This window comes from Synchiropus splendidus, chromosome 3, assembly GCF_027744825.2.
Source record: "Synchiropus splendidus isolate RoL2022-P1 chromosome 3, RoL_Sspl_1.0, whole genome shotgun sequence".
NCBI classification, from domain to species: domain Eukaryota; kingdom Metazoa; phylum Chordata; class Actinopteri; order Syngnathiformes; family Callionymidae; genus Synchiropus; species Synchiropus splendidus.
The window spans coordinates 18,984,667-18,997,360 of NC_071336.1; the positions used below are offsets into that span (position 1 = coordinate 18,984,667).

At 40.6% G+C, this 12,694-nt stretch overlaps 1 protein-coding gene across 2 annotated transcripts; it reads left to right on the forward strand.

The window, feature by feature from the left end:
* Positions 1 to 1,063: 1,063 nt before the first annotated feature.
* si:ch73-206p6.1 (phospholipid scramblase 1) lies at positions 1,064 to 8,444 on the forward strand. 2 transcript variants are annotated; one of them, XM_053861049.1, is made up of 7 exons: positions 1,064 to 1,541; positions 4,088 to 4,176; positions 4,798 to 4,840; positions 4,924 to 5,144; positions 5,256 to 5,417; positions 5,584 to 5,745; positions 6,674 to 8,444. In XM_053861049.1, exons 1-7 carry the CDS (start codon positions 1,457 to 1,459, stop codon positions 6,701 to 6,703), a joined length of 792 nt encoding a protein of 263 aa, XP_053717024.1. In that variant the 5' UTR covers positions 1,064 to 1,456; the 3' UTR covers positions 6,704 to 8,444. The 2 variants fall into 2 exon arrangements, with proteins under 2 accessions (XP_053717024.1, XP_053717025.1); XM_053861050.1 differs by lacking the exon at positions 1,064 to 1,541 and adding an exon at positions 3,484 to 3,560.
* Positions 8,445 to 12,694: the final 4,250 nt, after the last annotated feature.

A 12,694-nucleotide genomic window follows, 5' to 3' on the forward strand; every position in this document is an offset into this window, starting at 1 on the left:
GAATGACCTTTAACCTTCAGTTTTACAGTGCAGGACATTTGGTATTGAGAGGAATTAAACATGAACTATGACAATACATACGATTTCAGTAGATACTGTGGCAATGAATAATGCATACTTTAAATATCTGGAACAATTCCATGTGGCTACAAGTGATAATTCATATTTTACTTCAAGCCTTTCCAGAATTTCCTTCAAAAATCATTACTCAAGAGGCTATGATTGGAACGTGGCCTGAAAAACACACTCTCTCTCTGTTCTTTAAGTAGTTTGCAGGTAAGTGTGTGGGATGGAGATTAGCATGATACACCGAGGACTCTGAAGGCAGCATGCGGATGAAAGGGGTCATGCCTGCACTGAGGAACCATGAAGCCTGATGTGTTGCCAGCTTTGGCCATTTGATACACCCAGCTCAGTTATCAAACGCCTAACACCTCGCCTTGTTCCGCAACACATCAGGCTTGCCAGATATGCAAGCTAAAAGGAGATCGCATCAGGGTAAGTTTAGCTATACTTGACGATAAAAGTACAAAAACGAAACCCACAAAGTTGAGATCTTTGCTTTGTTTTGTCAGAAGAAAACATAGCTGCATTCATGCCTTTATTACCTTTATTCTGCACATCATATAGTGTGATATTGTGGTCCACGTCTACATGAATAATACACATGTGGTGCTGTTTTGGCCAGTAATAATGTACTAGTGTTATTTCTCTTCGCTCTTGTCCAATACAATGCATAATGCCCAAATCATGGCGTCATATATATATATATATATATATATATATAGGACCCTATGGCCCTTGGGTTGTGGATATCTGACATTATGTCAGTGATTGATATTTCTTATTACTTAAAACCATTACAGAGAGAATCAGCCATTATGATTATTGTGTTAACTGAATATATCAAATATTCAAAGTTTTATTTCGATAGAAAGCAACTCTACAAGTGTGCGAGATTCAATAAATGAATTGAAGCCATAGTATAAAATAAACACCACATGAAAAGCAAAGCACTGTGTGAATTCTTTTCAAACATTACTCATCCTTATTTCAAATGCAGTCAGCTTTAAATAACCCAAGGACACAAACGAAGGCTTTTAAACTCTGAAGTCTTAGGTGTCAACTCTGTATCAGTAGAGTGACTTTATTGTAGAAGCATCAAAGAATAAAGTTTGATTATAAACACCCTTAATGCATTCTTCATTGTACAGTGACACAAACATTTTTGATCCATGTTATCAGTTCGTGTTGGTCAACAGAGACTCAGCCAGCATTTGACTTAGAGACCTGATCATATTGACCCCTAGTGGTGCACGAGCATAAGCTCTTTGTTCCTGACTGAAAAAATGCCCCTTTTCATAAAGGTGAAAATTGGCTCTCTCATCAATTCATCAATGTATTTTGTTGTCTGATTTATACGAGTTGTGGTGAGAGTTGTTCCCTGACCTGCACCATGGCCAGTGGCCCCTTCCCGACGAACCGTGCAGAGCAGCGGCCAATGGCCCCGCCAGCCCAGCTCATCGGACAGCCATACCCAGGTAAACACATCATCCCAGTGATTCTATTGTGTAACCCTTCTTACCCTTTTGAAGTGGGAAACTCCTGCGTAATAAAGATAACGGACCAGATCAGAAAACTTCAGCTCGCTATAGCCAGTGGTTCACCTCAATAAAAGACACAACAATGTGTGTCAATCTTTTAGTAAACAATTTGGAAAGAAAACAAAGTTTCACAACGTTTCACAACGTTACAAAGTTTGTAACGTTGGGGCCCGTGTATGTACAAATGCACTTGGTCCTACCCCACCAGTGGGGATGTGGTCTTCTTCGCGAATGAATCTTCTTTTCTTTCTGTCCCTGTGGCTCACCACCCAGTGCACACTGGGAACTCCTCACACAGTGCAGTCCTGACACACTGCTGTCTCCGTAAGACTGACGATGGGATGTGGATCCAACCCAACGTATCAGAAATCCTTTGATCCGAACTGCAAAAAAAACCTGACCTAAGCAGGCCAGAAGACATGCAAAATTTCAATTAACTTGTTACATTCTTCTCAGAGTAAATTCCAAACAAGTCTATTGGTTTCAAACAACTCTCAATGTCAAATAGTTCAGTACAACAAAAGAAAATCCAAAAGTTAATTTACCGTGATGACACCATAAAATAGATTCAAATAGATTTCACACATACATCAAATGACAGAGTAAATCATTCCTTCTAATAACATGATGAAACACACAGTTACAAACAGTCCTCTCACTGCTCCGGATCAGCAAGAGAAACGTCAACAGGTATACTTACTAACAAATACTCATCAGTCATGCACGTCAACATATAACATAAGTTCACCAAACAACATTCGCAGCACTCACTAAATCACTCGGTTCACGCAGCGCACCTGATGGCAGACGATTTCCTCTCAACCAAGTTGTAACTTTGCCGCGATCCTAAGACTGGAGCGTGCTGTGTTGAACCGGAACATGAACCTGCAACCTCGCGATACTCTTATTTAGACGGGGTTGGCTGATCAACCTGTCAATCAAATGACTATCTTTAGTAACCTTTTTTCCTCAAATAAAATAAATGAGAAAAATAGTAAATGAAGAATTTAACAAAAAGCTCTCCAGAGTAGAATAGTAATAAAGAAAAATAAAATAATAAAATAATGACTTCAACTTCCAATAGAAATCATAACAATTCGGTTGTGTAATTGGTGCCGGGGCTACAATTGCATTATGTGTTTTATAACGTAAAATTAGAGAACTTTCTAAAATCCAAACAAACCGACCACAACAGCAACAACAATATTTTTGCGATAGCTGTCCTTCCATCTGGCTTGAGCCCCAGCCTCCCAAAATGTGCACATGCCTGATTGCACAAGAAAGTTGTGTTTACATTGTACAGAATTTAAAAACAGTGCATTCATTTCTTTAAAAAAAGAAAAAAAAATTCTCTTATTGCACATACTGTGTCCGCCTGAATTTAAATAAAAATTCAGCTCGACTTTTGCATGATTTTGTATATGATAAAATTATAATTATACTTTTATTTATATGATATTATATAAATAATAATGACAGTAATAGCAATAATAAGTTGTTATAGTATTATAATTATTATTATAATTTATTTTTCTGTCCTTGTTTCGCATCTGTCACAATTTAACACAATATATTTAATATATATATATATACTCCCTTTATTACTTTTTATTTTTATCTTTGTCACTTCCTTCCTAATATATGAAAATAATAATATTATTATGAATGAATACACACAGTTACAGATAATTCAGTTAATTTTACCTGTAAACACTGCCATCATTATTTGCAATGTTCTTTTCAGTGTAAGAGGCGAGTTCGCTGCGCCAGTGTTCTCTGCGCCTTATCTCTAGACTTTCAGGATCAGCTCTGGTTGTTTAAGCTCTCTACTTCTCCTCGCTCATTGGTCCATTAAAGGGGGAATTGCTGTGACGGTGCCCAATAGGATTATAGTTTCATTGTATGCCTCAGTTCCGGAGTGGCCTGTTATTTTATCAAGAGTCAGGTGGAATATTCGTGAGTATTGATCATTTTCAGCCCTCTCACTCGTGCTCGGTGGCTTTACATTGTAAATGCGTTTAAGAGAGTGGAGATCAGGCCATGAAATCATGTTGTTAGATGTGGTTACGGGGCGAGCGTGAATGTCCCTCACAGATTCACTTCAATTCACACTTTGATAGTATGGAGATCCCACTACGTTGCTGAGCCCCCTCCCCACATAAAAGAGTCTTTCCCGCTGTTTTACATTCCATATTCGGGGCTTTATCGCTGTGGGTTTGGCGACTATGTTGCCATTAATAGTCGCTAACGATGCCAAATAAACAGACTGAAGGGCGGAACGCTGTCCCTTTTACCCCGTATATCCGTGCTTGTAGTAAGTACACACGCAGCGGAAGTGAGCGATGTCTGCATATTGGTCGCATTGAGATCGCTCCTCGCTCACCGACCGTCTGCCCCAGTTTCCACCGTTTTCGTCTGACTGTCAAGCAAACGACCACTAGATGGTGGTGAAGCTCAACATTGGCTGTGTGCTTGATCAACAGGTTCGAAATCAGTTGTCAACATGAACATGTATCAAATGCCCAGTCCCGGCATCCCAGGCTGCCCTCCTGGACTGGAATATCTGACTCAGGTAGGCTCTTAGAATCATTTCCCAGCAAGGTTTTTTCCTTTCTTACCTGAGGGGTGAAGTGTTCCACGTCTGCTCCTGTTCATCCAGATTCACTTTTATGTGTAGTTTTTTTTGTGATTCCTCAGTAAAAAAGCATCTGTAAATAAATTGCTGTGTAAATAATATTAACATTTTTGTATTCCGTGCCTGATCAACAAGGTTATTTATTTCATAAAAGAGGCATATTTCTCTGACTCCTGACCGAATATGACTTTACTGCTCTTGTTCCTTCTGTTTCCTAAACATATACACCAAAAAAAGTAACAGTAGCAGTAGACAGTAACAGAATGCAGTATTTGTTCCTGGGTGCACTGGTTGACACATCTTTGGAGATGGAGCACCGTTTCTCCAAACGCAATCTTAAAATGTCACGCTTGAATTGTCTTCAGCAGAAGGCCAAGCAAGAGTGAAAGCAGGGTGTGAACGCGAGTGTGGTGGCCACCAGATGACTCACAAGGAACTAAAACTGTGGGCTGTCTCCTTCTATCAGAACCACCCTCTTGTTAGATGCTCACAAAGGCGTATGAGAAGTGTGCCGTTTGTAGTTTATATTCACATTGTCTTCACACGTACTTTCTGCAGGTGGATCAGCTGCTTGTCAAGCAGAAAGTCGAACTTGTCGAGGGTAGGTCTGCCATCTTGACATTTTTACTCATGATTCTTGGGCGGTTGTCAGCAATATATTTACAGTCTGCCCCGTCGTTGCAGCTCTCATGGGCTTTGAAAGCAACAACAAGTATGAAGTCCGCAATGTGATGGGCCAGAATGTGTTCTACGCCGTGGAGGAGAACGACTGTCTGAGTCGACAGTGTTGCGGACCCATGCGCTCCTTCATCATCCACGTCCTTGACAATTTTGGACAAGAGATCATCACTATCACCAGGCCGCTCAAGTGCATGTCATGCTTCTTCCCCTGCTGTCTTCAAGAGGTGACTCACTAACTAGCTAGTTGTTTTGACTGAGTTCCATTCTCAGCTCAATGAAGATGTGTGCAGTTTGTAATCCTGCGGAGATGAGTTCTCACAGCTGTTTCTGCCTAGCTTGAGGTGCAAGCCCCACCTGGAAACACCGTCGGTTACGTTCTACAACAGTGGCACCCGTTCTCACCAAAATTCATTGTCACAAATGAAAACAATGAGCCTGTGCTGAAGATCAACGGGCCTTTCTGTGGATGGAGCTGCCTTCCAGATGTGGACTTTGAGGTCTGTTCCACTTCCATGAGATTTTAAGCATCTAAACCTTTGGATGTGTGTGTGCTAAATCGATGTTCCCATCATGACAATGTTGAGACGTTTTCATCTCAAGTCAGTGAAACCAACAACATTCTGATGTTGCATTTGTCCACCGACTACTCAAAACTTTCTCCAGATTCTCTCAATGGATGAAGTCAGCAAAATCGGGAAGATCAGTAAGCAGTGGTCGGGACTTGCCCGAGAGGCGTTTACGGACTCAGACAACTTTGGCATCCAGTTTCCCATGGATTTGGACGTGAGGATGAAGGCTGTGATGATCGGTGCTTGTTTCCTGATTGTAAGTACCTTCCTTTTTGGTCCAAAAATACAGTTATCGGCGAGTCAAGACGAAACATAGCATACAATATTGTTGGTGGAACTAAAAGAAATACAACTTTGTGTTTCATTTTAGGTTTTATTGATTGATTCATTTCATGTTTGGGGACATCAATTGTGAGCTCCTGTGGTTATTATTTAAAATTGTGAAAAAAGTAGTATCAATGTATTTTGATTATTGTAAAGAAAAACAACACAATTTAAACAATTGATGCAACAACATATGGGACTGGAAAGGTTAAATACTAAATGTATTTAAAAGGTGAGCCAGAATGTAGTAAGAAAAAGAAAAAAATACTTAAAATTGCTGAACTGCAAACCTCATCAAAGCCACTCTTTAGATCCATAGAGTGAACATTTGCTTACTCAGTATTATTGCTGTACAGTTAAATTACTATGTGAATAGAAACCTCTTAAATATAATCATTTAATCCATCGAATGCCATGAGCTCAATGGGACACCAGGTGGCAGTGTCTTTCTGCAACTCACTCGCACAAGAAACACTAGTGGCAGTTGCTGTGTGTTGAATCCCTCAAAAAAAAAAGTTATGGATCCAGGTGTTTCTCATTTCATTATTGTCAGCTCCTGAAAAAATGCCTTTCGAATCAAATCATACGTTTTAGAGCTTGTTTGATAAACTGACACCAGCAATCACATGTTCTTCTTGCTGGACTACAGTAGATGAGGGAGGGAAACACAATGTTGCTCAGATCAAACCAAAGTCTCACTACGAGTCCCTATAGAAAGGAATCTAAAAAGAACTCTTAAATCTTTGGATCAAGAGCAAGACAATGAGACAGTTGGGTTCCCCACATGAAGCTGCAGCTCCTCTAAACATATATTTTATTCCAGCCTTTACATCACCCTTGAACCATTTCTGTCTAAACAGGATTTCATGTTCTTCGAGACGACCAACTAGGAGGTCAAGAGAGTATAGTCAAGTTGGAACAAGAGGACAACCAAGCCATGGAGTGTAGAAGGCATTAATCTGCTTGGACTTAATGGCAGCTCAAGTTTTCTGAAGAATTTGTTACTAAAACCACACTCTGGTGGAGATGAAGGACACTCTTGTGTGTCTTTGCCTTCATTGTTCACAAAGGGAAACTGGAGGAAAGGTATTGTGAAAATAGTGGTTTTGTAGCTTTGCTTGTTGCTCTAAGGTCTTCAATGATGCTCTATCCCCAATTGTAGTCAGAACTGAGGCACACAACAAACACAAGCTTTTACATGGTATCGGGTTGAGACAGGCCAAAAATGCTGGAAATGGAAGGGACAGATGTTTTTTTCTGTTTGCAGTCCCTACTATTGGAGTCTAAACCGTCACTGCTCGATGATCCATATTTACTGTTATCCACTGCCCATTTTAATTGTAACAAGAGTATCCATGGGATATTTATATTTGTGATTTCAAGTTTTGTTTTACTTTCTAAAAGTTCTGTTTACGCAAATATTTATTTTACTTTTTTCACTGACTGCCAACAAAGGTGATAAATGAGTCATTCATTTCACTAAACACCAAGTTTTTGTGGCCGTGTGTGTCTCTGTGCAAATCACGTTTTTGTATTTCCGAACTCTTCTGAATCATTTCAAATAAAGAATCAGTACTTGAGGACCTGGAACACGTATTAGTATATCTGTCTTAATGAACAGTAAGATATTATTTTCTATATCTGTAGCGATAAAGTGTGAACACTGACAAACGTTTGTACTGTAGTAGCCTGTATTTAAGACTTTATCTTTGTATTTATAGTCCGATCTATTCGACCACAGGTATGGAGACACTGCTTTGTGTGTGTGCTGCAAGTGAGCTCGTGTTTAAATTTGACAGTCCTATTTATTGGTGCGAATTGTCACATTTTTAATGCCATACTGAATATGCACTCTAACGTAGGCTGTAGTGTGTGACTAGTCCTCAAGAGGGAGCTATTTTTTCAGTTACTAAGCCGGCTCAAGTAGAAAAAGTCACTACCTGCTGATGCCATACACTTGTAATACATGTTTTGAAAATGCTCAGGTTAAATTGCATGCCTCTGTTATCGACGATTGCCATGCTCTTGTTCCAGGGCTTTACACACCTGAAAGTAATATTAAGAGATTTCTACTTTATTTCATGACCAGTACTTTTTTTTTTTTTGTATGACCGTTTCAAGTGTTTAGGCCTGTTTACTCTTGAATGACATGTATTGTAGCAATTTTGGTTGCTGTGAATTTGAAGTGCTTGTGCTTTATCAAGTCTTTTCTGACACAAAAATAAGATTGTTTTAGAATCTGTTTCACACTTTAATATTACTGGTTATTGCAGTATAGTTTGTTACATTGAAAGCGTTCATTTTGTCTTTTTTTTAAGATTAGAATGCACATGCATATTTCTGACTTAAGACACCTGAACATGCTGAAGTTTGTTGTGACATTCTCTCTTTTTTTTTTTTTGCATCTTTGTTGATGTTTCTGTGGCTGTTCTTTCGAAGGCTCTTTAATCGTGTCAGAGCAAAACGCAAACGTGAATGTGACTCCAAAAGGGAGAAAAGCTTTTCCCTCAAAGCAGTATATTTTCAAGAAAGTTATTCTTCTACTTTAACTGTGAACTAATGTGTCATTCAATCAGTGCATTCAAAGCAAACTGACTTTGTGACTTGAGCTTGAATTATTGAAATATTCCATGGCGCTACATTAAAGATATTGTGCTGCATTTGTGTCTCTCATTGATCTCTCTTCTTAATCAGATTGCTGCAAATATTTGCTTCAAATGCTTAAATATTGCACTGCTTTACTTTCTGCCTACTGACTAAAATTCAGACGATTCAGAAATACATGTTCAGGAATATGAGGATATTCCCTAATAAATGTGAGTTGATGAAATTAAATCTTATGTCAAGTTTAGGGTCATGAGGGTGAATTCCAATTCCTTCCTCAAATCCCTCCATAGTCCTTTACACTCAACCTCAGTCCTCAAAACCAAAGGGTTGAGGAAGATTTTGTTCCTTCCTTGTTCCCCGTTGAGAGCAGCATTCAGAAGAAGAATGGGGGGACATTGCACCTGTGCTTATGTCTTGTGTATCTCCATTAACAAAGAAAATACTTTTTATGTCCTGATCATATGCAAAGCATTCTGGGTATTCCTTAATACCGAGGAAGGTCGAGGAAGCTACGTTCCTCAGTCTCAGAACGGCCTGTAGAATCAGAGTGTAAACATTATTATCTTTAATACTGCACCCAGTTAGAGGCTTCCTCTACTGTTTACAGCATCCAATCTCTGAGAATATCTTCCACATTTAAGCCAAATGGGTATAAACTGACTGAAACATCCCAAACCAACTCAAAATAGGATGAAAATAAAATCGCAAATCGAATCCGGCCCACGTGGAAGGAATCAATTTGGAACATCTGAATTGCTATCCAGCTCTAGTGGTAACCGCCTCACCGCATGAGTCCCTGTGACTCCATGAAGGTGTTAGCGGATAAAATTATTGAATCCAGTTTGAAAAAAAAATGTAGTGCATGTAGGAAATGTAATGCAATACACAGTTGAACATTTTATAGAGTTAAATTGAAACAAACTTTTGAACAAATTGTTGAGAAAAAACAGTTTGTCTTTCTTGATCACATGGACACCTGTTCCTACCTGGTGTGTTGCATTTCTCCTTCACATTTTGTCTCGTCTGTTGTCTTTGACTCAACACCACCTCTGGACCATCCCATCCTCACTCACATGGCGCAATACATTGACGTTGGGAAAGTGGATTTGCATCCTAGGGCGGTTTCACACTGCAGGTTCTGTCTTGGATGGCCTGAGTCCGATTCGCTCCCTGCTGTGCAGCCTCGCACCTCTGTGCCTCAAACGATGCCCTTTTTTTCTCCTCAGCTGGCGGCGCTCTGCGCAAATTACAGTGGTGCCTCGGTTCTCGACCACAATCCGTTCCAGACGGCCGTTCAAGAAGCGATTTGTTCGAAATCTGAATCGATTTTTCCCATTACAATTAAAGGAAAAAGAAATAATGCGTTCCAAGCCTTAAAATAGTCTTTTGTAGGAGTGAATGTAGAGTGTCTGCTGCAGGTGCGCTGTTCGTCTATGTGTGTGGCCGCTGCATGTGGGAGGGGTTGCAGAGTGAGTGACGTCTCTCCAGAAGTGAAGAGGTGCCCGGTGCGTGTCCAGCTCTGAATGTGCGCTTCTGTGCAGTTTGGCTGTGACAAAGTCATAAACCAAGTAACGCTCCGTCCCAGACTCGCCTCATCCCTGTCCCAGCTCCGACAACAGGACATCAAACCCTGGAGTGAGCGCTCCAGCCTCGGAGGTGTGGAGAGCAAGCACCTCCCCTGTGACACTCGACCACGGTCCAGTGCGGAGACAGGAAAGGTTTTACACCTCAATATGAAGAAAAAACAGTCAGTAAATGCAGCTAACGGGACATCTCACGTCACAGAGGCTGCGTTATAACACGATAACAAAGCGTGTCGTGGGTCAGCTGATCGCGTTATGTTTTTTCACGCTTTTTTCGGGTGCGTTCGAGTCCTGGATTTTCGTTCTAAATCCAAGCAAAAAAATCTTATCATTTTTGTTCGAACTCTGATTTGTTCGAAGTCCAGGATGTTCGAAAACCGAGGTACCACTGTAGCTGGTTTGTGACCCACGACGAAGCACGTCTAAAGAAAGTCATCATAAGCCACGTGACAACCTATTTACCACCACTGGCTTGACCTCCTTATTTCTCTGTCACTTCTTAGCACTAAGAGTCATCCTCACCTTGGATATTAACTGATGACGGACCTCCGCCAGGGCTGTAACAGAATGTGACATTTCACAGCCAAAACTAAACATGAAAGAGGAGCTGCGTAATATGGAGCGTCTTGATTTATCCACTATACTGACACTACATCCACTGTACTATACTGACAACAAAGGCAGCCTTCAGCGTTGCATACTGACACAAAAAAAAAGTTTTCAGGCAGGTCGTGTGAAATAGAAAACCTAGTGTGTCAACATGCAACGCTAAAGGCTGCCTTTGTCGTCAGTGTAGGACATTAAAGTCAACTGTCCCAACATCAATATACAGTACTATGTCATGGTAGTGAGGATGTGTTGTCTGGACTCAAGCAACTTCAGACTCCACAGATAGCCGAGAACACCTCCCCCCAACTGGCTCATCCTCGGATCTTCATTGAGGAAGCACCTGTATTCACACCTCACAACAGCTAGGTAACAGCAGCTGTAGTCTACAGCGCCTGCACTGAAACTTCCAGGTCCAAGTTGGTGATCAGTGTGTCAAAGTTATAATGAAAGATGAGGAAAACCATAAAAAAGACCAAGAGCCTTAAAGAGGAGACAGTCAATTGATGACGTTGTCCTGAAAAAATATTAATGGAAGAAAGGGGCCTTTATATATCATACTTCTATAAGTTGGACACGTCAGAACAACCAGTTTTTTTTTTCCCTTCTAAGCTCAACTGGCATGTTCCTACATGAAGGTCTTTTCACTTGGATGGTTGAGTGTTCCATTCCGCTGCCCAAGAGACCCGAGGTCCTGCCCTTGAACAGGCGGCACCGTATGAGCCCTGAGATATTGGATGTTTGTAGCCCGGGTTAAAGGTGCCATTTGACATAGTGTTCACCAGCTCAGAAAATGTCTTTTTTTTCTCTCCAAGTTCCTTCACGTTTTTGTCTCTGACTGCCCTTGACTTTTGGATCTTCAACTACCAAGACCACCTGTCTAAAGCTAAAGCCATATTCCTGTGCTTGTGCAAACAAATTTGATAATGGCAGCAGAGGTGTTGATCCACGGCCGGGCACCTTGTCACGCCGAAGCTCATCTGGCGAGGTCAAATTCAAATTAAAAGGCAGCAGGAAGGAATTTTATGTTCAACATCAATAAAACATCCCGACCGCAGACAATTCTGTCACTGGTGTCATTACATCAGCGTGTGCCCAGTGACACGTCTTTGAAAAGGAAACCGCAACGAAAAACAGATGTTTTCCCTCGAACACAGTTGGCCTCATGCAAGAAATGCAGGATTACACTTCTCAAGAAGCTGTAAAGCAAAGGGAGGACAATAATGACCCTGGAGCAGAGAACTATAGAAAAATGCTTGAAGAGAAAAACGCTTGAATTCAACTCATAATTGCCCAGAGCAGAGTTTAATGTAATGTGTGGGCTACTTTCCAGGCATGTGATTCACGGCCGGTCCACGAACACTCAGGCAGTTGTTTCTGCTTCATTTAACAGCACTGCACAAACATAGCATGCACACCTTCTGGTAATTATCCAGGAACACATAATGACTTTAAATTGAATGTTTAAAACTGGGGTCTCTCACTCACAGGAATGTACAAATGAAACCACTGTCTCGCTGCAAAGTGATGCACTTTACTTCTGCTGCGTGCATAAAACTTTCAAGAAGAAAATCTTATTCCTGGGAAGGATTACATCTGCAACTGGTGGGAAGCAGACACTCTGGAATTCATTTGGACTTGTTTGTATATAGACAAACTGTGATAAACAAATGGTTTAAACTCCACCTGTTTAAATGAGCCCTCACTCACCAAATACACACAGCTGAAGGGGGTGAAAAGGACAGTAGAAGTGTTAGAAATGGGGGATGTTTATCCCGACATGGGCTTATATTCCTTTAAGCTGGTGGCCGAGGATGCACCATTTCAAATGAATGTAAGTTCAGGATCACACCATATTTACATTTTAAGCACATCACACTGGACTTAAAAAGGCAGAAGCAACAAATTAATATCTAAACTGGCGTAACACAGTTCACATTGAAGACATGGCATTTATTTCTTAGATTCCTTAACCATTATAGTAGGCCTGCTCTGTTTTTTGTGTATTTCTTTGGAACTTTATTATGAAGTTGGCCTCTTTTATAAATAAGCCAAACTTGTAGAGATTGGCATCCTATAGTTGAG

Bases quoted from the DNA above. Each gene is read 5' to 3' on its own strand.
- si:ch73-206p6.1 (XM_053861049.1), top strand. From the start codon at position 1,457: ATGGCCAGTGGCCCCTTCCCGACGAACCGTGCAGAGCAGCGGCCAATG. The intron at 1,542-4,087 runs GTAAACACATCA...CTTGATCAACAG, and splicing joins CATCGGACAGCCATACCCAG to GTTCGAAATCAGTTGTCAAC. The intron at 5,145-5,255 runs GTGACTCACTAA...GTTTCTGCCTAG, and splicing joins TCCCCTGCTGTCTTCAAGAG to CTTGAGGTGCAAGCCCCACC.